This window comes from Protopterus annectens, chromosome 3.part0 (genome assembly GCF_019279795.1).
Source record: "Protopterus annectens isolate FY-2018-M chromosome 3.part0, PAN1.0, whole genome shotgun sequence".
Lineage (NCBI taxonomy): Eukaryota > Metazoa > Chordata > Ceratodontiformes > Protopteridae > Protopterus > Protopterus annectens.
The window spans coordinates 1,210,012,981-1,210,039,585 of NC_056731.1; the positions used below are offsets into that span (position 1 = coordinate 1,210,012,981).

The 26,605-nt window shown below is 39.1% G+C and overlaps 1 protein-coding gene across 1 annotated transcript in view; it reads left to right on the forward strand.

Annotated features, from left to right (window-relative positions):
• The window catches only part of ADCY2 (adenylate cyclase 2), a 4,311,002-nt gene that overhangs the window by 4,210,171 nt on the left and 74,226 nt on the right, over positions 1 to 26,605 (forward strand). The window contains exons 22-23 of the mRNA XM_044065410.1: positions 3,971 to 4,081; positions 20,620 to 20,734. Of these exons, the coding sequence (XP_043921345.1) occupies positions 3,971 to 4,081; positions 20,620 to 20,734 (226 nt within the window). The remainder of the gene's footprint in view (positions 1 to 3,970; positions 4,082 to 20,619; positions 20,735 to 26,605) is intronic.

A 26,605-nucleotide genomic window follows, 5' to 3' on the forward strand; every position in this document is an offset into this window, starting at 1 on the left:
TTTGTTTTGTTTTGGGATCTAGAAATAAAATGGAGAAACTGATGGGACAGTGATTACTAAATGATGGTGACTGAATTGTGATGTTGGAAATTGTGTTTGGGCTGTTGGAGATGAGATCAATTAAGGAGTGTGTTTTGGTCAGAAGGTTGGGTCTGGTAGGTTGCTTGACTAGTTATGTCACTTGTTCAGTGAGGCAATGCAATACCTCAAAGTTAATGGGCCTTAAGATGTTGTTATTAAAAGCACCTAGAATAATTCAATTTTTCTTGCTGTTTGGGTAGGATAAAATTGACTGAATCAACTCTTTAAATTACTGTATAGAAGGGTGAGGGAAGTATGTAACAGCCAACTAGATATGTGTAGTACTGGATAAGGCAATTTCTGCCAGAAGCCAATTTGGTTAAGATTTCAATGTAAGTTTGGCTTGATTTACAAGTTTCACTTTTAAATGAGATTTGTAAAGCAATAGGATGCAACCTCTTTTAGTATTTCCTGGTCTGCACTCAAGAAAATAGCTGGTCCAAGGACAAAGTGGTGGAGAGAGGGGTTATCTTGTCTCAGCTAAGTTTCAGCAACTGTTAAAAGTCTGGCTTGAGAATAGTTATTATAGAATTGTTTGATCCATTTTGTTTGCAATGCTTTGGGCACTGAGAAGGTAACACAAGAGAGGCCATGAACCAGGGTTGCGATCTCAAACATTCTCATTAATAGATGATCTTCGAGCCAGTTGGTAGCTTGTGGGCTGACACTTATTTGGATTAAGTTTGAAAATAGAATGAAGTTGCCAACGGTATCAAATGCATGACCAAGATCAGTAAAAGAAGTGCCAGCGAGGTGTTCTTGCCCATATTTAGTTTGATTTCATCTGTGCATGATCACAGAGCTGTCACTGTGCTTCTGGCAGCCCAAAAATCCATTTGCTTATGTAAGAGGAGGTCCGATTGTTGAAGGTAAATAGTTAGTTGGTTGGAGATTATCTTCGCTTCGATTTTCCCAAAAACTGGAAGAATGGAGATTGGGCAAAATGTAGACTTTTAATGGGATTTGGTTGTTTGTGAACTGATCTGACCATTGTGCAGATTTCCAGATGTTAGGCATGAGGTCAGATGTGAAACACAGGCTGTAAATGTGGCTCATGGGAGAGATTATGTGTTTTCTGCAGTGAAAAAGTGCCCACAGAATTAGATTATCTGAGACAGCTATGTTGATTTTCTTTAATTTCTTCAGAGGAAATGTGTTTGAAGTAAAAATAGGGAGATAGAGTGGGATCTGATTTGCATGGGGGTCTTGAGTCAGCAGTGTGCCTGCTATAGCTGAAAGGTTACTGAAGTCACAGAGAAAGTCAGATAGAGAGAACCATCCTTTATTGCATTCAGTGCAGTTTAGAGTAGAGTATTGTTTTAGACATTTGTGGCCTTTGAGAAGATTCACCTCTTGACAGATATGCCTGAGAGAGCTACAAAGTGATTGTTGTTTGGCTGTTAGGGATTTTGCTTTGTCTCCTGATATGGCTCACTTGACCTGTTACAAAGTATGGTATATTGAGAACAGTTGTCTGTGGCAGAACCTTCCTTCCATTTGTGCATGCTTTGTCAAATAGCTTTTAATAGGTGTTTCAGACCTTTGGAGATTCAGTCTTTTATAATGAAATGTCCTGAGTATAGTAATTACAAGAAATAATTTGTTTTGAAGAGATTGTAGTAAGACAAATTTTAGGCTGCTTGGTTTGAGTCCAGGTTGGGGAGAATGTTGTTCCAGCTTAAAGATTTGAGATATGTTTCAGGTTTGTTGATATCTTGTTGAGATTTGGGTCTGAAGAAAAGGAGCCATGGAAGGGATTTGAAAGAATGTTTACGAATGGTGAAGATAATTGGACAGTGGTCACTTGAATGCTTGTGGTAGCATGTTGATGTCTGATTTTTAGTTTGTTTGTTATTAGGTCAAGCAGTGTAAGTTAATTTGAGTGTGTGTTAGGTCATACAGTTTCTGTAATCAGTTGCGTAAGGCCAAAATCTTCAATAAATGTTGTGACATCATTGGTATTTGGGCTTGAGAAGTTGAGATTAAAGTCACCCATTATGAGTGTGTTTTGTGCTTGTTAATGTCTGAAGAGTATGTTAGGAATTGTTTTGGCTGAAGGAGGTGAAAGGTTACAGCAAGAAGCAGAGAAGTGTTTTGTTAAGGGGGATTTTAATTAGTAGCCAGTTGGGTTCGATTTTAGAGGTAGCACTAGCCTGAGTAATGATGGAGATGTTCAGGTGGTGTTTGTAAAGGATTAGAGTTCCCTCACCTCCAGAACTTGGTTCAAAAACATATTTGTAGTTTGGGAAAAAGTGATGAATGCTTTGTTGATCCTGTCTGAGCCAGGAGTCAATAATAGCTAGTACTGAGCATGTCTCTAGAAAGCAGTTGATTTTGATCTAGCTTGTTCTTCAAGCTCTTTGCATTTGCTAGTGTGCATGAGATGGACTGTTGATTTAGATTGTGTTTATATCAGCCTAGGTTATCCTAAAGAGAAGTATTAGTGCAACTGGAGTATATCTGCAAAGGTACTTGGGAAGAGAGAACAGACATTAAATGCAATACCTTCTAACAAGCAACTAGAGCGTGATAAACATGAAAACTGAGCAGGTATTTTTCACAGATGAAATATGACAGAGTCACAGTAATTTTGTGCAAAGACAGAATGAAGAAGCTATTCATCAATATATAAAAAAGTAAATTTGCACACTGTTTAAAAGTGAGCATGAATGTAAATAGATAAATATGAATCTGCATGTAAGAAAATGTAAAATGGCTAAAAATATGACACAAGCAATATTTTTATTTTAAATACTGAACTCAACCCACCTTTAAATAAAATAGCTAGTTCCTTGTGGGCATAGTGCTTTGGATTACTTTACTTCAACCTAAATATCTAGTAGAACACCTCAGAATGGTCTTGGTAGTAATGACTATAGCTGGCTGATCTGTGGCATGGTGGCTTTGTTCCTGGTTGCTACACTGATGACTATGTTGAGATTACTGGATCATGGGGAAAAAAGGGCCAGCTGGAGAGGTCTGTACTCCATGCACAACAACTGACTACCTCATCCTACAGAAACTATGCAGGCTGTGACTGCAGCAGAGCTGACTCCAGGAACAGGCCTGATTTTTAACAGTCTTCAGAGCACCAGAAGTGAAAAAAAAATTGGCAGGACATCATGTGGAGTGTTCTTACACTGAAAAGTGAGAAGAAGACATGCTGTATCTACAATGCTTTGTGAATTCCATCTAGAAAACATAGGTAGTTCACCCCTTTAGCTCTCTAATGTACAGCTGATGGTTCTGCCATCCCATTGCCTTCAGCTCATGTCATTTCAGTGTATGAACACCCCTCTGTATATCACAGGACAGAGATAAGGGTAATCTCTGTACTGGAGGCTCAATGGGCAAGGAAAACAAAAGAAAAGCCTAAGACATGGGTCAAAATATGGCATAAATAAAGGCATTTGAATCAAGAACTTTAATGTACATCTCAGTTAAGGACTATCAAGACAACATCAGTAAAGCTCTCCCTTATCTTAAACTAGGGTGCCAGTACATCAGGTACTAATTCAGTCCCAAATGGGAGCTGAGTTTATGACATTATGTTCTAGAGATATATGTGATACCAAATGCACTGCACTCATATCCCTTTAGGAAGGTAGATACAAATGAAGCCTCCCGCCCCTTCCTTCTAACACCATCATTCTTACTAATGTATGTAATAGACTTGGACCATTTTGTGACTGATTAGATCTGTCTGTAGGTGGGAATAAAAATGTGAATACCATACCGCATGTTCAATGAGATGATACCTGAACTACCACTTGTAACTTTTTCTGTTGAAGTAATAAAACTTGATTCTGAGATGCTTGAACTGTTAAAATGACTTTCACATTATCTGCTGTTATGTACATTATATTAACGCCTGTGAATTTTTGCACAGCTGTTGTCTAAGCCCAAGTTTAGTGGAGTGGAGAAGATCAAGACCATTGGAAGCACATACATGGCAGCAACGGGCCTGAGTGCCTCGCCAGGACAGGAACAAATTATTCAGGTTTGAATTGTTCACTCTTTCTCATGCTCATGTTTTTCCAAATGTTTAACATTAAGGACCCATTTCCAAAAGATTTGTCCTCAGTGTAGGTGACCACTTACACTGAGAGCAGGTCTTTCGGAATCTGGCCCCTGGTCTAAGCCTGCTTATAGACACCAAAGTAAGTATCTTACACTGAGAACAAGTCTTTCAAAATCAGGACAGACTTACACTGAGAGCAATTCTTTTGGAATCTGGCCCTAAGTGTAAATTGGTGGAAATTAGTTCCCTTTGTCTTATCTCAGAATTTGGCGAGCTATCATTTCTTCTGACATAGAACATGGTTATCAGCTGTAGGCCAGTAACAAAGCCTTTACCACAATTATCCACTTGCTGTTATGATATCAGTAAAAAGAGGTATCAGTACTTGCAGGGGTCATATTTATGTTGGGGACTATATACTTTTATCAAACCATTTAAGTAACAGTGTTAAATTGCTAAAGTATAATTTAACAGTGGATTGCTAAATTAAACAGTTAACATGTTACTCGTGCAAATATAAACTATTTTCTAATGTAATGGACATGACTTATTTGAAGTATATAAATTAATTAAATTATTGTTAATTATGAGTGTATTATACATGCTTAAGGTATTTTTCACCTGATTGCACAAAAAATGCCTCTGCTATCCTTTAACAACAATGCAGATATCTGAGTAAATATTGTGGTCATTCAGGCAACGGTGACAAAGTTTTCCTGAGTGTCTGGAAGCTAAACACATGCACACGCATCAGCACACATCAAAACTCAAAATGTATGGCATTACTTAAGTTGCTTAAACTGTCAAGTATGTATACATTCTCTGAGTTCATGGTCACTAGGGATTCTGTGCCTATCCCATCACTCAGTGTGTGCAAGATAGAGGGACAAATCCTGACCTGAGCATGAACCATCACAGAAAGCATAAACTCACTGTCATGCAGCACAGTCAACTAAGGGCAGTTTACAGAATAGTACAGTTGTGTAGGTAAACTTCCCATAACAGTAGATGTTTTAATACATTACTGGTGCAGTTGTGTAAGCTATGTGGATTCACCCAGTCTGCACCATCCAGCTTCCAAAAGCTTTGGGCATCTACCAGGTGTTTCTCCTGCCAGGAGAGCACAGGCACCTCTATAAAAGGCAGGAAGAGTGCTAAAAGCTTCAGAGTATTTTTTTTCCCCAGGAAGAGGGCAGCAACCCTGAATACATGCGCTAGGAAACAAAGAACTCTATCCTTACAACTATATACTAAAGGATGAAAGGAACCACACCCTGGCAACATATCATGAAAAACATCAAGGAAAAGGGGGTAGAGGGAAGGACAGCTACTGCAATGTTGATGCATTAGAACATCTACTGTTATGGTACATTTACTCATACAACTGTACTATGTTCAAAATGATCACTGTAGGCTAACCTATGTGGATAGACTACCATAGTGTAGACACACATAGTAAAACAAGGAAGAGGCCAGTACAAAAGATTCCAGCAGTCCCTGGAGAATGGTCCTAGCAAAGCCAGGTCTGGAGCTGGAAAAGGAATCTAATTTGCAATGCTTTGTAAAGGTATATACTGACAACCAAGTTGCTCCCTCTAGAGTGCTACTATAGTCCATGCCTTTCCAAAAAGCAAAATAATAAGCCAAAGCCCTTGTTGAATGAGCAGTAACTCTGCTTGGAAGTAGTTTGTTGTGGTGAGTGTAACAAAAGGTAGTAGCATGAGACAGCCATGAAAAAAGAGTTAACTTTGACACTGGTTGCTTTATCCTCTTCCCTTCACAGGAAATGAGAAATCTGGTCAACTTTCCTGAAAGGTTATGTTTTGTCTTGGTAGTATCTGCTGTGCCTGTGTACATCTGCAGAGTGAAGAATCCTTTATCCATTGTTCCTAGGTTAAGGAAAAAAAACATGGAGGTTAACAGTTTGGCTTAAAGTAAACTTGAAAGCTACGTTTAGCATAAAGGTGGAAGTTGGTCTCAAAGAAACCCTGTCCTGACAAATAAAGTAGGACTGACTCAGCCTAAGTGCTTGTAACTTGGATACCTTCCTAGCAGATATCAGAGCAATGCATAATACAGTCTTCAATGTTTAAAACTTCAAATCAGCCTGATGAACTGGTTTATATGGAGAATGTGTAAGCTTTTCAAGCACAACATTGAAATCCAAAGGAGAAGCCACCTGCTTCTTAGCTGAGCAGATAAGCAAGATCCGTTTCAAAAATGGTTTTACTTGAGCACTGTTTGATGGGGGATCTGTAGACATACAAGCTGAATTTCCTAGAAGCAGGTTTTCTCAACTCCTTAAGTACCTGCTGCACATCCTCAGGAAAAATTGCCAAAATGTATCTAAACTGAATCACTCAGGCAGTTAGCCGATGCATTTTCAGATTGGAGAGATCAAACTCCTCTTGTTTGTGTGAGTAAATTCAGTCTGTGGGGAAGATTGTAGAAATTGCCCTTGGCAAGTTGTAAAGTGGGGAGAACCACTGTTACCTTGGCCTAAATGGGGTCACCACTACAATTTTTGGAAAGTCCTTCTCGATTTTTAGAAAAACTCATATAATCAGTGGATAGGCAGCTAGGAACATTCCCATCAATGGGAAATTAAAAGACATCTATCTTCCATCCCTGCCTGCAAGGAGTCCTGTATAATAATTTGATTATCTTTTCTGAAAGAAGGCAAACAGATATACTTGAGGTGTTTCCCACAGGTGGAGCAATTCTTGGAAGACCCATGGATGACTTTTCCATTTGTGGGGGTCTGTCCTGGTCCTGCTGAGCTTGTCTGCAATAAGGCTTTGCTTTGATGAAATGTTGAAATGTATGAATACTAAAAAGACAGACTGAGCTGAATCGCTACATCCCAAGCCATCACAGCTGGTCTACAAAGGAGGTAGAATCTTTTAACTCCTTGTTTGTTTATATGCACCACATCACTGGGGTACTGTCTTTGCACAGTGGCAGAGGTCCTAGGGACTAGTGATGCTTCAAGGTCTTCAAAGCATTGATAATAGCCAACATCTTCCAAATATTTATGTTGTACTGCCTGAAAGATCCCATAGATTTTGCATGTTTACCTACTCACCACACCATATCTGAAGGATATGTTGAGACTGACTAGAGTGGTGATGGAAGAGAGAATAGAAGATCTGGATAGCAAGCTATCTGATCTAGCCACCATCCAATCTCCCTCTTCATAATTCCTAGAAACGTAGTGTGAAAAGTCAAAAGGTGTAGATACAGAGTCCAGATTGATCTGATGTATCATTGTATTTTCCTCACCTATTGTCTCTGAAAAAGGTAGCATGACAATCATCAATGCCATGTACCCCAGAATCTTGAGACACTACCTTGCAGGTGTTTGGTTTAGACTCAGGAAAAGCTGCTGGAACATTTCATCTTTGTCTAGAAAAAGAAACACTTTTGAAATTCAAGACTGAGTAGATGTTCTAGGACATTTGTAGAGACTCTTGAAAGCTGGAAAAAGGGTCTGTAAGTATTAGTTAATTGTCCAAATATGGGAAAATATGTATGCCTTGGAGTTTGCAGTGAGCTATGATTGGAGCTAGGCATTTTGTAACTACCCTCGGTATAGTGGAGAATCCAAAGAATAAAAACGAAAACTGATAATGAAAGGTAATACAGCAAATCATAAGAAATGCCTAAACTGTTTGACAATACGAATGTGGTAATAGGTGTTCTTTAGGTCTAGCTTTACTAAGAAAGCCATGGTTGAGATCAAGAGAACATGATTCTAAAGTGCTAACATCCTGAACTTGGGAATGTAGACATGGAGATTTAAAGCCAAAAGATCCTGTACTGGCTTCTAGGATCCTTCTGGTTTGGAGGACCAGACAAATCCTTGAATAATAGCCTTTGCCTCAAAGTCTGAAGGGTACTGGTTCTGTTACTCCCTGGAACATTATGTTGGGCAGAATGGGAAAAAAACAGAGAAATCTGGTTCCTGAGACAATAGGGAATTCCCAGGAAATGGGGGCAGGGGGGTTCCCATTGCCAGAAGTACCCTCATTAAATTACCATCAGAATCCAATTGACTGGGACTATTTCTTAAGGGCAGTTGAAGTCTGAGGGAGATGGAGAGGCTTCAGGGTTGGAGGGAGGGGACCAAAAGAGGTAGACAGTCATGCAGACTGGGAAGACTATCCTTGATTGTTTGAAACTTTTTCATTTTTCTTAGAGATTCCTTTCTAGTACCCCCTCCCCTCACCCCCACCTCCACCACAAATTCCACTTCAAAGTACTGTTCCACTGTTGTTTAAATTATCTTTTGGGAAAGGGGACTGAGGAGGAGAAGTAAAAATTGTTACATTGTATGAAAAAGTTGTGTCACTCTTGGTAACAGTTGCCCCTTTTCTTCACACATCGTAAGTGCCTTAGTTAGCTGCTGAAGGGCCAAAAAATGTATATATTTCTAAAGGTGACTTCAAGATCTCAGATTTTACTTCGTCAGGATGGTTTTGGGACCAAAGCCAAGCAAGTCTTCCCAAAAGTGATCAAGGAGCACACACTCTGGAAGATGACCCAGAGGTACCATAAGTGCACTTCAGAATATGCTTAGTCACCTGAGAAACAGCAGTCACCAAAACACTTACAAATTTTTTTACCCCAGAAGATGGAAGTGTAACTAAAAACTTTTGTACATTCTAAAAAGACACAAACAAATATTTCACTTAGTGGGCTTGACAATTTAAAATCCTGAAAGTTAAAGTGCTAGAAGCATGTATCTTCTTCCCCAGTGTATCCACTGCCCTCTTATCTTTATCTGATAGAAGAAAGGTTAGAAGCATTAAACTGTTTGGCAGTAGTAGATCTGAAAAGAGAGATTACTGCTGAATCTGCCTTGGGGTTTAGAAAATAAGTACTTATGTGACTTATGTACTATGTAACCTTATATAGTCTATCAAACCTTTTTGCAGTCAAAGAGTGTCTGTCAAGTAAAGTGGCTGCAGTAAGAAATCATCCTTTAAAGCAGGCAAAATAGGACACGTGATTTGTTTTAAGCATCTGTAATTGTATTAATTCATAATACATGTTCTGAGTCTTAAAGGCTTCACTCTGTTTCCATTGAAAGCCACACATATTAAATAAAACGCTTGAAAAGAGATTTCTTCTTCTTTAGGGATGTCTGTACAAAAGTTTTCTTCAAAAAATGTAAAGCTTCACTTTCTGACTGAAAAAAGCATATCAGATTGAATTGGAATTCTTTTTCTCTTCATGACTCAGAACTGATTAGGTGTTTCAAAGGCAGACATTCATTTCTTAGCAAAAGCAGATAAACTGTTTCCAGGGTAATAGAGACAGGTTGACAGCTTTTCTTATTAAGCAGTGACCTTCAGTGTGGCAAACCCCTTATGTACACTCATCAAAGCTTCCACATTCCCCTCTGACCAAGTGAAAGCCTTCCACTTATCCCTTCCCCACTCAGCAACAAAGGGGGTTCTCTTTTCTCTTTTCCTAATCCCTCAGATTACTTAAAAACGGCTGCAAATGCAGTTGCTTTTCCAGTCTCAATATTGATAAATAGATCTATATGTGAAAAATACGTTCCTTCCATCTAGAAAAAATCCTTTTTTATATCTTTACACAAAAGTGGCACATATGCAGAGATTAATAACCACAGACCTATTGCAAACCTTTCCCCCATCAAAAATACTTGAAAAATGTATTCATGCTCAGCTTTTACATCACCTAAATTCAAATAATCTGCTTGCTGAAACAGTATCATTTCAAACCCAACTACAGTACAACCACAGCCCTTCTTCACATCACCACCAGTATAAACCAGCATTGGAACAATGGTAACCTAGTGTCAGCTGTGTTCCTAGACATATGCAAAGCTTTTGACACTGTATCACACCAACATTTACTAAATTAACTCTCTCCTATCGGTCTCTCTCAATCCTCCCTTACATGGTTCATTAATTATCTATCTGGAAGGCAACAAAAGGCAACAGGACCTCTTCTCCTCCCCTCTTTCCCAGTTACCACTGGTGTCCCTCAGGGCTTTTATACTAGGACCCCTTCTCCTCCTCTCTTTCCCAGTTACCACTGGTGTCCCTCAGGGCTTTTATACTAGGACCCCTTCTCCTCCTCTCTTTCCCAGTTACCACTGAGGTCCCTCAGGGCTTTTATACTAGGACCTCTTCTCCTCCCCTCTTTCCCAGTTACCACTGGTGTCCCTCAGGGCTTTTATACTAGGACCCCTTCTCCTCCTCTCTTTCCCAGTTACCACTGGTGTCCCTCAGGGCTTTTATACTAGGACCCCTTCTCCTCCTCTCTTTCCCAGTTACCACTGGTGTCCCTCAGGGCTTTTATACTAGGACCCCTTCTCCTCCTCTCTTTCCCAGTTACCACTGGTGTCCCTCAGGGCTTTTATACTAGGACCCCTTCTCTTCCATGTGTTTACAAACAAGCTTTACACTGACACAGGCCGAGCAAATGTAGTACAATATGCAGATGATTTGGCTTTAATATGTACAACCCCCACAATATCTACACTCCAAATGATCACTGACATTTCTTTCTCTTCATTCAAACCCTAGCTGAAAATTTCAAACCTGTTCCTTAATACCAATAAAATAAAACTGATGGTCTTATCTCAAAACATTATCTCAGTTAAAAACAATATTTCTTAGTACATCAGCATATAATACTAAATTACTGGGCATTGTAAAACATGACAATCTAAAATCTGACTAACATATTTTTCAAACAATTAAAAAGCCCACCAGAACTTGGCTTCCTTTATAGGGCAAAACAGTAGCTTTCAGACCCAGCAAGAAAAATTCTAGACTCATCTTGTTTGTTTCTAACCATTTTAAATGCCTCAGCTATCCTTACAAACCTAAGCTCTGCACTAAAATCCAAACTAGCCTCTTATTAAAACAAAATAGCTAAATTTGCTACCAAAACTACACACCAAACTCACAACTGCCAAGATTTAAAACAACTAAAATAGCTAGAGCTTAACAACTACCAAGTGTACTAGTTATGGTGTACAAACTGGTATATTATTCTGAAAAATGCTCCACATTAAAAATATACTATTACCCTACACATCCACAAGGGACCTCCATTCTGGTGATAAATTTCCATTAATCACTAGTAAAGAAACAATTCATCAGGGAACTCACTATACTCCTGTTACAGCTCCAATCTCCGGAACACCATCCCTACACATGTAAAAATCAGTAACAAACTCCCAAGCTATAAAATCCAGCTCAAGTAACACCTTACCTGATCCTTATCATGCTCAGGTTCATCACCAGACTGAGAGCTCTAGTGAAGCACACATTTCATATTACTCATCGTTAAGTTTTTGCCCTCCTGTACTTGAATCAATACACCCCCTTTTATCTCCCTCTTAAGCATCACTTCTCATCTTTCTCTTTTTCTGACTGTTGCCATCCACTGCTCTACCCCTGTCATACATTCATGTGTACCTAAGTTACAAACCTTCCGGATACAAGAATTTGGAACAAGCAACCCAGATAGAACTATTCTTATACAATTCTCTGTCTCTCTCTCTCTCTCTCTCTCTCTCTCTCTCTCTCTGTCTCTCTCTGTCTCTCTGTCTCTCTCTCTCTCTGTCTCTCTTTCTCTCTATTTGTGTCTCTGTGTCTCTGTCTCTCTCTCTCTCTCTCTGTGTCTCTGTCTCTGTCTCCGTCTCTCTCTCTCTCTCTTACACATGCTATTACCAATATTCTCCTATGTAATATTAATATCTGCCCTCCTTCATAATTTTATAACTTGGTTCACTGTATCTCTTGAACTCTTTACAAACCCATAAAATACTAAAATCTCTCCTCCAGCATAATTATATAACTTCCTTCATATCTCTGTAGCTCTTTACAAACCTTTCTGTACTGAAATGAAAGAACTCTAAACTTCTTTACAATAATGTTTCCTCTTTTACAGGATAAATCCATTTACTTCTTGCAAGATTTTAGAGCTATCAGAACTATACAGACTTGTAATTGCTGATGTAAATACTTTAGTGTATATACCTGTCTTGTATTTCTTTTCTGAAAAATGTAAGTGTTGGTTTAATGAAAACTGTTTGAAATTTGCTTGTTAATATAAATATACTGTGATTAAGCTTTTCTCCCATGGCCTCCACTAAAAATGGGCTCTGTCCAGGCAGACTTTCCTGGTCAACAAAAACAAAGAAATAAATAATAAATAAATCCTTGGTCCGCACTGAACTTTCCTACATCCATATTGGACATGGCTTTGCCATGGTGTTTGGTGGCTGCTAATGCTATACCAAGAGGACTGAGGGAAGAAGATGGTTGCCTGAGGAATAATTATTTGTCCAAAGTATTTGCAACAGCAATCAAGCCTTTCATGCAATCTAGTCTCTGTCCATCAACAGTTTATTAATAAAATATTGAATTGGTGACTTATATGCATAGCACTGTGCAGATCAAAGTTAGAAATAAGAAGCAGCAAAATCCAGATGGCATTTGACAAATGCAGTAAACTTCTGAAGATACAGAGTATCATTTGAGGAAAACTGACTCCAGGAAGATGTCAGCAGTAGGTGAGAAACTAATTTAAATAGACTTAATAAACTTTGTCTTGAGGTAAATCTGAGCACTATGTGTGAATAATTAAGTTTATGTGGGGAGATCTTTTCTGAGAGCTCATGTTTCCATTTTTTCATCATGAGTAGGTTAATTCTACCTGTCTTAGTCTGGCCCCAGATAAAATGAAACATCCTTATGTGACATCCTTCTGCAACATGACGTTGCTCATCACCAATGTGCTGCATAGCTGTGACTTAGTATTTATAAAGGAAGTGTGACTTCATAATAATTTTAGCTTTATCTTACAGCAGAAGTTCCAAGCCCCAAATTGTCCTTGAAGATTTCAAAATTTAGGCTGCCAATGCATCTGTGGCTCTGACTAAGGAATCACTACATATTATGAAGGATTAGGGGTTTGTTTAGGTTATTTCCTTGATTTTTCTGCTGCACATGATGACCTCAGACATGTTGGTGGAGCCATTTTCTTAACCTGGCCACTTTTCTGATCCACTTTGGTGTTGTGCTTCCCTATGTTACCCACTCAGTCTTGAGCCAATGGAGTGCCATAGTACTTCAATGTTCTATTCTGCTTCATTTCATCACAGTTCCTTCTGCTCTTTTAGAAGACACTGGAGGTGATCCTAAAGGTTTGGTTAGTGACTATAATGGATCACTGAATGATCTGGATTTGCTTGCCCCATACTATGTATGTCATGCCCCACTTAATGTGCAAAAGTCACAGTTTGACTTTAAGATCCTCTCCTTATGGTGGGAAGGATAAAGGCTGTAAATTCAATTAAGGAGTGCGGGTCTTTGGAGTGGTGCAGCATTATTCTCTTTCAATTTTAAAGCCCTACATGGTAATATAATCTCCAGAACAGGGAACCTGCGGCCTGTAAATCTAAGGCTCAGTGAAAAGCTTTCCTCATTCAAAACACAATGAATATCTACCTAATGGATTCATGGTAATGTTCTTATAACACACCAGGATAATCCCAAAATCCTTCGCCCTTTACTTTCCCCTCTCTGACCTCATTACCTATCCTGTGGACAGGTAAGTCTTTTGGGATAAACAAAAGGGTCTTCTGTGTAAATAAATTGTACATACTAAAAATCTTTTGTAAATAATTGTATCCATTAACTATTAATTCTGTACTCACGTATTCTAGTTCTAACAGAATGAACTAAACTCACTTTAAATACCCTTTCTGTTCCTTCTAGTTACCTTTATTACCATTTTTTAGAAATTGGTTTCACCTTTCTGTTCAGTTGTTGTCGTTCTGTACTCTTTTATTTTGCTCAATAGGTAAATATGATCAAAATGTACAAGTTACCATCAATGAATGCCAAGGATTTATGTTCTTGTTTTATCATTCAGTTTCATATATTATTTTATGTTTCTATTATTACAACTCTGATTCATGTATTATTATAACTGTGGCGCTCTTCTCCCTGGGCCACCACTGGAAAGGTGTTCCATGCCCAGTCTGACTTTACTGGTAAACAAATGCAAATAAAATAAGTAAACAATGACAGCTCTCAGGAGACAGCAGAAAGATCACAAGAGTAACTAACCGTACCCTTTTAGTTAGTGGGACGTCTCTGCAGTCCAGCATTGTCTGTCCACCCATAGAGCATTAAGTTTACATGAGCATGGCACAGCTTCTCTCTTCTTCACCAACAAACTTGCCACCACTAGATGTATATTTTTTCCTCCTCATTCACTGAGGTGCAAGCTTATTGAGACTATAACTCTGTGTTCATACAGTATTCTCAGTGACCATAAGCATGTATTTTATAATATGTGCTCTGTCTCACGATCCATGCAAGCTAGTTACAGCTAGTGTAGATGCTTAGGGACCAGTTACTCATTGGTGCTTGGAATCTTCTTTGAATTCTGCTGTTTCATCCTCATTCCTGAAGGAGCTCTTCCTGATCTTGCTCTTCAAGAAACCATCTTTGAATCCTGATACTTTGCCTGTCTCAAACATTTCCAGTCTGGGTAAGGACATCAGCCAGTGACTTTGGGAACCCATATCAGGCTGGTTTACTCACTCGATTAAAGCATGTTAAGCAATCGCTTTTGTCCCTGATACAAATAAAAAGGACTTCATCAGAACAAAGTTGAAGGGTCATGAATCTCACGATTTATATAAGAACCAATCAAATGCAATGTCAACAAAGCCATATACAACCACTCATTAAACTGTCACATTTTTAGCAGGTTTAAATTTACTATATTAGAACAATTGGTATGTGACCCATGGCAGGGTAACTGGGAAGATGAACTTGAATAAAAGGAGCTAATCTGGTAGTTAAGATTTGATGCAACTACCACCACCCCCCCAAGTATCAAGGATACTATCTCTATTATACCTGTACTAAAATTGACGGCAACTAAGTTAGAAATTTTAACAGGAATATTGGTTTGTATTATATGTTATTAACTACATTTATTTTTAAGAATGATTAATATATAAATTAGAAATTATATTTTTGAGTTTATTTACACTTTATAAGATATTTGAACAACATGCAATTAGATTTTACAATGTTTTGTTATGGCAAGTTGGATATGAATTTACTGTTTTTAAGATGGTACTATCTTTTTAAATATGGGGTTGCATTTGATTGGTTTGATTGCAAAGAGGTGGTGTAACCCTGCTTCCAGACACCCAAGCAGGAGTATAGGGGGTAAATCTGGCAACATTAAGAGGTTGCTAGCTGCCTTTGTACTGAATGATCTTCCTGGCTCTATGTAGCACAAGGGGTGCCTCTATGCTACATGACGCCAGGAAGGCGTGCACAAGAACATGCATTAGCTCACCCAGGTAGTATCAGACAGCCAAAGTTACTGCCACTATCAGAAGGAGTTAGACTGGATAAGATAGAGTCCATTTATCTTGGAAGACTGATCCAGATCCTAACTTCTAACTATCATGTTCAGGATCTCAACTTACTTGGAGAATGAACAGGCTTGGCTCCAGGCCCCATACGGATGAATGAATGGGTCAGTGACAGCAGAAAGGAACCAATGTGCACATCTGTGTAGATGAAAAATAGAATGCAAACCTAGGATGGAAACTCTGTTGCTCCATTTATGTACACATTATTAAGTCAGATATTTAAGCAGTCCACAAAGAAAGGTACATAGAGGTAAATAAATCATACTATTTCTCACGTGTTGTTTGCACATTCTTTATCTCACATACTTTAGTTTAAACATATTGTTTAGTTTACCTGTTTGCATTGCCTGCTTAAATAACTTTGTGAATAATATCCAAGTTCCCCAAAAGTACAGATGTCTACCACAGGCTTTTTGAAAGGAGGCAACTATTTTGAAAAGGAATATACTACAGTAGCAGATTGAGTTTAAAGGCATATAACTTACAAGAAAATACTATACAATGTAACTATAATAAATCAAGCAGTTAAACATTGCATTGTGAGCAAACCTCATGCAACACATTTTTCCTTTAATTAGCAACTAAAGCCTATGGAGAAATGCAAACATGGTCTATTGTGTTCCTTTTCTTTCTCTCAATTTATTTGTGCCATTCATTGTTCCTCTACTACTCAACAAGTTACAACAGATTCACAGAAGTATATATGTGAGAGCATTTTGCCTTGGAGAACTTGTAACTTATTATGACCAGAAGATACAAAGTTTGAATGTCCTGAATAAATTATGGGCCATGTCTGAGTTTTGACAGCAACCAGGAGTCAAATAATGACAGCATATTTATTCTTCTGTGCTACCTAGTGCTACCAGAAATGTTTTGAAGGTACAATTCAAAAATAATTGTGCACTAGTATACTAACCTTTTATTTGTATATGTCAGGGTTGGCATAGATTTTTACCGTATAAATAGAAGGTGCAGGGTTTGATTCTCACATGAGGTAATTGACTAAGCTTAAAATGGCCCACAAGGGCAGTTAGCCTAAAAGTAATCTATGAACCTCTAAATAGGAAACTACAACTGATTTCTTTAACAAAGCTCTTCTGAATATTCTTTCTTAAGTCACAACAAGCACATTTAGCAGCCTTTCTTTGTCTGCTTTTCCATTCTTTCACTATTATTACTCTATATCTTTTTATTTAGGCGCAGATAGAATACTGTGACCTTTAACAAACTAAGAATGTGGTAGACTGGCAGCTTTCATTCTGTCTGCTATATATTCTTTCCAGTGAATTCATAAACTTACCATGATGTATACACCTTCATGTACATGTAGTTGTAACCTTTTGTGATTCAATAAAACCCCAGAATGCTGCTGAATGGTGCTCTGGCACAAAGACATACAGCATAATGAAAGGCTAGCACCATGGCTAGGCTGAATGCTATTGAGGCGGTTCAGGGAATAGGCATACGCTAATTAACCATTTGCCCCCCTTACCACCCACCTTCAAGAAGGCAACTACATGCCAAATGATTAATGAAATCACTCAACCATGTAGATCATCACAGCTGGACCCACCATGTTGTGGTAGTGAACATAGTCAAAGGGCTGTGTTCATCTACCAAAACTGTTAATAGCATGAGGATTAGAGGTGGGAGGAGCCACTGGGCTCCAGGGATTGCACAAATCTCGAGTGCCATAATGGCACACACTAAACACCATGGATAATATGCTTGTGCTTTAATGGCACTTACAGTACTATTGGGATCAAGATGGGGAGAAAAACTATCCACCATGGAGTATTCTAAATGTTTTATTCTAATGTGTGTGCTTAATGGCACTTCATCTGTTATAAGGATCTGGGTCAGGGAACCACTAGATAGGGGGAGAGCAGGCAACTCAGTGACAGGTAGAGGGATTGTAGTGTGTGTTTGAATGTGTTTGAATATGTGTGTGTGTGTGTGTCTGTGTGTGTGTGTGTGTGTGTGTGTGTGTGTGTGTGTGTGTGTGTCTGTGTGTGTGTGTGTGTGTGTGTGTGTGTGTGTGACTAAGAGGGGATACCAATGCTCCACGTGCAGTAGTTAACTACCATGAAGTGCAGATTCAGAGACATTGCAAAATACTGTGTCATGGGAGCAAAGCCTTTTTATCCACGGATTTATGTCCATCATTTCATCTGTACATTAGCATTGCTTTTCATGTTAATATATGAACTGAATTAGATACTGATTTGCTAAGTCTGATTATCACTTTTTGCAGTGTATGAATGTTTACCATTTCTGAAGCAGGAAAAATTATAGGAAATGTAATATTCTCTATGCATGTTGTCTATTTAGCATACTGTGTGGTATGTCATAAGTTCTATGTAGGGAAGACAGATAGGGCTTTGAAAGAAATAAAGAACATCTATATCATATTAATAATTGTACGATGACAAATGCCTTAGCCAAACATGTTAAAGAGACCACAATTCAGCATAGTGTATGAGGATACTTGTGGGGGCAATGTGAGAAATTTAACAGAACAACTTGAAGCAAAATGGATTATTAGGCTAAGAAGTGATTTTGGCCACGGTCTTACTGATAAGGTCCCCAATGAACCAATGCTCAAGTTCAGACCTTTGTTTAGATAGTTTTCACAAATACCAAGATTATGTATTTATTTTTATATATTTTTATTGGTGAATTTTTTGTAATAGTTGCTAGTATGTATATGAAGGGTGGTAGAACTTTAAATTGTGGGTATGTTATGATTGGTTGCATTCTTAATTGATTGTACAATATGAATTTGTGTTTTTTATTACATCTGAAGAAGCAGTTTCAACTGTGAAAGCGCTTATGTCTATTTTTATCTGCAATAAAACCTTTGCATACTGAATCTTTCAGCCACACCTGAGTCTAAACATTTTTGGAAAATATATAAACTGAATTAGATATTGATTTACTAAGTTTGAATATCACGTTTTGCAGTGTATGAATGTTTACCATTTCTGAAGCTGGAAAAATTATAGGAAATGCAATATTCTCCTTAAAGTATTTTACATTGATGTGCCATGGAATATGTTGTACTAAAAACTGTTTTTGGCAGCTGCCTATTTTTGATGCCTTGTAAATGAGACTTGTTTTTTATCTATTTTATTTGTATATTTATTTATTTGTTTGTTTTGTTTATATTTTATGACCGTGGTCACTGATTCTAATAGGCCATATTCAGGCTCAGACTAGGGATACATGAAATGTCCAATCAGAGCAAAAAAATAAATAAATATTGCAGTCACAGTATATTATTATTATTATTGTCAGAATATACATTTTAACAAATTATACATGCAGTGGTCATAATATATCTTTAACATTTTCAGAAAGAATACAGAAATTTTAAACAATTACAAACAGAATGTAATACATGTAGAACTCAAGTTGAGAAGGGAGATTTTGGGGTGGATTTATGTAAACATTTATGCCTGAAGAAGTTTTTAAATAAACATTTTATAAAGCATCTATAATAAAAATCAGTTTGAATGTCTTATTTCTGGGAAAATTTTGTCTTTTTGTATTGTATCATTGATCTTACCAGATTTATTGCCTAGCAGGGTTTTTTGCTGTGGATTTATGTGGTTCCCCTGTTAAGGGAGCACTAACATTCTTCTTGTTTGAATGAGGACTTTAGTTCTAAGTCAAATCTAAAACACAGAATAAGTAAAGAAATGGTAGCACAGAATTGTAGGGTAAGAATGTAGGAGTAATCAGTGAATTGTAATTTTGAATGAAGGAAGTGGGTATATGCTGAGTGGTATCTAAAGCTGTAGGAGGTGGTTTTGTCATGTAGTTTGCTCCTGAATGAGCTAAGGTTAGTGAGACTGAAAACTAGGCTTGCTACAAGTAGAGTGATTCTGAGTTCCAAAGGTAATCATTTGGCTTTATATAGAATGTGACAACTGTGTTCTCTTTTTTGAGGTCTAGGATTATAAATCTGCATTTATTATAGGTGGTTTGTAGAGTTTTTAGATTCTTCTTTTTTTGTGATACAGTGGCCACAGTGGGTTGTCCATATTCCATGTGAATGTATGCTGGCTTGCACTGGAAGTAAACTGCAGCAACAATGCTTACAGATGCATAGTCAATAAAACAGAAAAGTATGAAGCAGTTGGCAGGTAGAAATTATGATAGTAATCCTTCATTGCATTGTTGTATTACACAAGGTTTATGGGTGGCAAGCATTATCATTTTTCTTCCAATTTTCACATGTATGTCTGTGTATGGCATTCATTGTGCTGGTTTATAAAGCTACTCACTGAATAATGTTTCATTGTATTGATCTCACTGACCTCAGATCTTTAATCACTAATGCTGTAATTCAACTCAAGTCTAAGGCAACATTAAGCATGGACAAATAAGTGTTTCCTTTGTGCCTTTGTGAGTATATATAGTAATTAATTTCACTATTACTAGCTTGCACATATTTAGTCTCAGTTTCATACATGCATGATGTTGGCATCCTTGCTAAAATTTACAGAACACGTGGCACGAGAGATTATTGTGAATAAATAATGACATTAACCTGACTTATTTCAATGTTTAATATACTGTAATTTAATTAGGCTCTACCACCATTATACACAGAGGGGTTAATAGTGTTAATGATGTAGGCAATAGAGCACAAGTCCAATGTCCTGATATCATTCAAGGAACACAGCATGCATGTATAATAAATACACAGACTACATACAGGAAAAATGTAATAGGGTGCTAAGAATGGGCAGAGAGAGAGAGAAAAAACACTAAATGTATTTAATATTATAAATTTTAATAAATTTTAGTTTCAGAATTATTATAATTTTGGTGGACAATCTATAAAGTAGTGTCTTTCTGGACACTGCATTTGCATGCACCGTTATCTTCGGAAATTAATAAAATTAAACATGTTTAACAAAATCCAAATAATCAAGCTTTGCTTTAATTCTAGTGCTGAGTAATTATTATGTTTCCAGTAGAGATCTCTGTAAGCACACACTTTGGAGATGTATTTCTTTTACTGTTTAAGGTTTATCTGTTTTGTTTTTCCCAGGAACCTGAAAGGCAGTGTGTTCACATAGGAACCATGGTAGAGTTTGCCTTTGCGCTTACAGCAAAGCTGGATGTCATCAACAAGCACTCTTTTAACGACTTTATGCTACGAGTTGGTAAGTCTTAGATGCTAGTGGTTTCCCAGAAACACATTGTAGTGATTTCTCATCAGCTGAGTAGTAACATATTTTTCAGCTTGTGTAGATGGATTAATCTAACACAAAATGTTGTAGTACATGCCTTCTTGGAAAGCCATTTACACAAAAATATTTTAGCACTAAAAATGTCTTTGATGTAGAATCACTTTTCATTCTATAGTAATATGTACATCCTGATGCCATTTCCCCAAGAATTACTGCTACTAGATATACATTGGTTATGAAACTAAGTGTATAAAGTAAAAGGTCAGGTAATCTGTGAAAAGGTATGGGTTTCCATGTCTGTTTGTTCAGTGTAAGCCTTGAAATAATGTTTTTATTACTGATCCATCAGTACACAACATTGTTAAATGGCACACAATCATTCGATCCTGCTGTGGTTTCTATGAGCCTGAGGCCTCTTAATCAGTCTTACTGAGGTCTGCACCATCATCACAGCAACTAGTACATTAACTGTGCATGAGTTTCTTATATGTAGTTATTTGTGTATGAAAAAAACAGTATGAATTTGATAAAAACCTAACCATGTCAAGGCTGTGCAAGCCTCTCAGATCTGTAGGTCTCTGGGGAATATTTATAGTGATCTATAGCTTTGAATCCCTTTCCTTTCACCTTCTGTTAATTCCATGTCTCTAATGTGTAACACTAACAAATCAGATCCATAAATGTGATGTTTTATTCAGATACATTTCTTTTGTTTAAATCTTTAACTATATATTGTATATCTTCTAGCTAGCTAATCATTGAAGATAATGTCATTACCATATGCAAGCAACAAAAGTAATAATGTTCCTACTCAAAAGAAGATTTCAAAGAATCAGAAAGATATACAATGGAATCAGAAACAAAAAAGGGACTTCTTCTGCATTTGAAACTGTAGCAAGCAGCTTGCTAAACATATACCACACAAGGAGAAGTGAACCATTTCAGCTCTACAGCCCTGCTCACAAAACTAGTGTAAGTTTAGGCTGCTAAGATCTAGAATGGGCACAAGGTCTTCGTTTTCTTTTAGCACTAAACAGAATCTAACATAGATTCCGGTCCCTCTCTGGTCTGTTAGGACCTTTTTGATGACTGTTTTCTCAAGAGAAAAAAGTATTTCTCTTCTGGCTGCTTTATATTGATGAGGTGGAACGTCCAGAAGTGGCGGGGAGTGGGGGATCAGAAAAGGGTATAATATCACCACTTCTGAATATATATCTCTCTCTTTTTCATCCAAACACCCTGAGTGATGTCATCCACACTGGGAGTGGAGATATAAATGGTCGCCGACTGTCTCCACATGGGAACAGCTAGGCAAGCTTTGAGGGATTCTGGTATTGTTTGCAAGAAAAGGGCCCACAGAATCAGTGATTCTGTGGATCTCTACTACCTGTGGGTCAACTTCCATTGAAGTGGCTATCTCTGCATTGGTCAACCCTGTCTGAAGTGGAATCAAATGGATGATGCTTGGGCTTCTGATACCATAAGGATTTGGTCCCCTTCTGATTTTTATTGTGTGATCTTTGAGGGGTGTCAAATTTGAAGCCTGTGGCAGACAAAGAGTCTTTCTTTCCTGCTTTCACCTCGAGGGGGGGGGGTCTTAGGTTATCTCAGATTATTTTCTGAGGACTCAAGTTCCTGCCATGCCCTCCTCATGGGCAGGTCTATCAAATGGTTGGCAGGGGGTACTACCCAAGAGATAATGGGTGCAGAACAATAGGCCTCACATAGCACTTCCTCATCCTGTAGTGGTGGTGGGGGGCAGTTGGCCATGATTTCTTCTGTCTCATCAATTCCAAGATTTTGCCAAATGTAGCATCTTCCATACTAGATTGATCATTCGAATCAGTGTCTGATGTCAGCAGCTCTGTAAGGGAGTCTGTGTGCCTCCTCCTGCATGTCCTCTTTCTAGGGACATTGGGTGATATCTGACTCCCCAGAGGACACATAATGAAGCTGTGCAGGTTGTTTAAGGCTATCTGTTCTGCTCTGACACTGGGATGTCTAATGAGTAGTCTGAGACACTGATTACTGAGTATCCTGGGCTAGAGCCAATATTTCTGGAGGCTGAGCAAATGCTCTCTAAGCAGTTGCAATCATCCTCTCCATTACATCAAAAGTTTATCCCAGATCTGCTAGCATTAGGATATACACCCACATCAACTGAGGTCTTTAAAAAGACTCTAATCATATGATCCTAATGTGCAACACTGGTACATCTAAAGGACCTGACAGACTGGAAGGAAGAGATGGAAGGACGTCTGTAAATAAATCTGATCAATTCCCCTCATGGCCGGTTCAGGCCCGGCGGGTTCAAGGCCATCCGTTCTAACGACTGTTAGCCAACAGGGTGCTGCAGGAATTTAGGCTGAAGAGCACGAAGGAGGAGAAGAGGGCCTGATGAGGAGGCAGGAGGATGGGAGGACTGCTAGAGGAGTAGCAGTGTGGGGAGGGAGCTGGAGAGAAGGAGGGTTTATGAAAGAGGGCAGGAAGGAAGGATGGAGGATGAAAGAAAAAGGAAGGAAGAGGAGGAGGGGTGCCAAGGGCCAGATGGAAGAATTATGGGAAGAAGGATGAGTGGATATGGAGCAGGAAAGGACAGGTTGTTGGCAGGAGCAATGGGGTAGGAAGAGGGAAAGTGTGTGGTGAAAGGAGAGAAATGCCAAAGGATGTTTGTGTTATCATGAGTGGGAATGTGGTGATGTTTATAGTGGATGAAAATGATGAGGGTATGAAATGAATAGAGTAAGTGAGTATGGTGTTGTGAATGAAGCCCGCTGCTGGTAGAAGTAATGATGAATATGAGTTGAATGAGTGAGTTGTGAAAGGTGTGAGAGTTTATGAAGAAGTGATTGGGGGTGGGTGCATGGTATGGTTGGACAGAGGGTGTGGAGGAGTGTGATTGGGTGGGAGAGGAAAGGATGGGAGAGTGGAGGAGAGAGGGAGAGGGAGAGTATGGGTAGTGGGATGGTGCGAAGAGGAGATGAGGATGTGAGGTCAGATGATTTGTTAAGAAGAGTGAGGGATGGGTGAAGATGGAAGATGCTCACAAAGTTGGAGGAGGACTATGTAGGAGGGCAGTTACAAGAGAGGTAGAGAGGGCCAAAGAAGTGGGTGTGTGTAAGAGGTGAAGTTGAATATGGAAAATGTAGGTGAAGATTATGATCAAGAAGAGGGAAGGAAGAAGGGTGAGAGTGTGTTAAAAGGTGAAAGTGAAGTTAGAAAAGGGAGGAAGTGTGAATTATGAAGTGGAAGGGCATGAAGGAAGAAGAAAGGAGGTGTTATGAAGTTAGTTGAAGATGGGAAGGTGAGCTGGGGAGTAGGTGAGGAAGGTAGACAGGTGCTAGGTGTGTGTGGAGCAGTAGGAAGGTGGTGAAGGAAGACTGACAGGTGAGTGGAGCAGGGACAGGAGAGGTGGCAGAGGGGAAGAGTGTGAGAGAAGAAGGAGGAAGAGGAAACAGATGAGAAAGAGAGAGATGAGTAGAAAAAGAAGAGAGGATGGAAAAAGAGAAGAGAGCAAGGAGATGAGGCGCAAAGAAAGAGAGAGGTGGGAGAAAGGAGGATGGAGAGTTGATGTAGGAGAAGGGAGCAGGACTAGGGAGAAAAGAAAAGACAGGGGAGGGCGAAGCAGAGGGACAGAGAGAAGATTGATACTAGAAAGAGGATAAGTGTGGGAAAGGATAGGAAAGAGAGGCTGAGAGATGAGATTGAGAGGAAAGTGAGAAAAGAGAGTGAGATGTGAGATGAAGAGAATGAGAGAGAGAGAGAGAGGGATGATGGTGGGATAAGTGAATCAGGAAGTGGAAACAGATGAAGATTGAAAGGAATGGGCAGGGGGAAGAGAGAGATGGAAGGAAGATTGGAGCATGGAGGTACCCAGAGGGAATGATGGAGGTGGATAGGAGAAGGGATGATGGCAGTGGAATTTCTAACTAGATTGTTTAAATGAAATTTTGGAAAAAGGGTGCCTACCTTTAAGGGTAAATAAGAAAAGGATGTTTAGAGGAATAACCAGAGGATAAAAGGTGATATTAACAGAGTGAAGTTATGAGGCAGAGAGTAGGAAGGGGAAGTTATGGGAAAGAGTAGTGGATGAGGAGGTTAGAAGAGGGGTGAGGTTAAGAGAAAGGCAGTAGTGATTCATTAGTATGGTTTCATGCCAGGAAAGAAAGTTACAGAGTTGATGTTTGCTCTGAGAGTGTTGATGGAGAAATACAGAGAAGGTCAGAAAGAGTGCCATTGCGTCTTTGTGGACTTGTAGAAAGGGAGTGTGACAGGGTGCCTAGAGAGAAGAGAAGAGAGTGTATTGGAGGCAGATGAGTGGTAGTGTAGTGGTACAGGTGGTACAGGGGGTGTGACAGTGGGAGTGACTGTGGTGGTGGTGACAGATCAGGATGAGGTCTGGAGTCCTTTCAGTGGAGGTGTGGTGATGGTCCTTTTGACAGATCAGTGTGACAGGACAGGTTGTGTGGATGAGATCAGACAGATGACATGACAGGAGTGATGTTGAGTAGGAATATGATGTTTGAGGATCTGAGTGAGAGGTCAGGTTGAGGAGGAGAAGGAGGAAGGGGAGATATCAGTCAGAGGAGCAGAGGAATGAGGGTGTGTAGGGCTGAGAGAGAGGGTGTGTGAGGAAATGAGGAGGGAGGGGAGAGATGAGGGGAAGGTAGGGAGAGTTTAAGTAGGTGGAGTTGGTGGGAGTGGTTATGTTTGGAGGTGAAGAGAGGTGAAGAAGAGAGGAGAAGAAAGAGTGAAAGTGCAGGAGACAGGCAGGGGTGAAGGTAGGGAGAGTGAAGGTGGGTGAAGGTGACAGGCGGAAGGTCTACAAGAGTGTAGTGAAAGGGGTGATATGTTAGATGGGTTATGTTATATGGGTATGACAAAAGGCAGGAGTCAGAGCTGGATGTGGCAGAGTTAAAGAGTTTAAGAGTTTTAGATGTGGTGTGACTATGATTAGGATAGGGATGGATAGGATAGGGAGGATTAGTATTGGTCAGACAGTTTGGGACAGTCAGAAGACAAGACAAGCGAGATTGTTGGTTTTTTGGACATGTGGAGGAGAGGGGGGGGTATGGGGAAAAAGATGATAAAGGATGGAGCTGGATGGTAAAGGAGGAAGAGGAAGGCCTAAAGAATAGGTTTATGGAATGGGGAGAGAGGGGAGGGGCTGGTTGGTGTTGGTGAAAGATGCAGAGGATAGAGGCAAATGGAAAGAAGGAGATGAATGTGGCGCTGTGGACCCTAACGGGAAAAGCCGAAAGAGAATGATGATGAATGCCTACTGCACAAGGCTTCAGAGATTTAAATCTAATCAATATTGGTTCATATAAAAGTGGAACTGATGGCGGGGACACCCACAAAGTAATGGGTGACAGAGAATGTTGTACTGCTTTCATTCTTGGAGCCTTTGGTGTCAAGGATGGACCAGATTTGTCAACTTTCCTTTTTCTGGAGTTGGTGTACTTATCTTTTGGTTTGTATTTTTTTTCTTATCTAGTTTCTCCACAGATGATTTTGGGGAGAAGACTTTTCAATATAAGTGTATTCCTTAGGTCAGCCAAAAATCAAGATCCAAAGCCTTGCAAATGGTACAATTCACAGAGAAGTGCTCTGGTCCCAGGCACACCAAACAAGGGTTGTGACTAGCCTGGGATGGAATTTTAATTTTGTGACCACACTTTGTATATTATCCGAAGCTCTTCTCTGGCTTATCACGCTTGTCCATATTTACTACTAAATATACAAAAAACAACTCTGGAAATAAAATAAGGACAAATTCAGCAATATGCAATACAAGCTACCAAAGGATATATTTTTTTGTAGACATAAGGAAAAGAGTCTGAA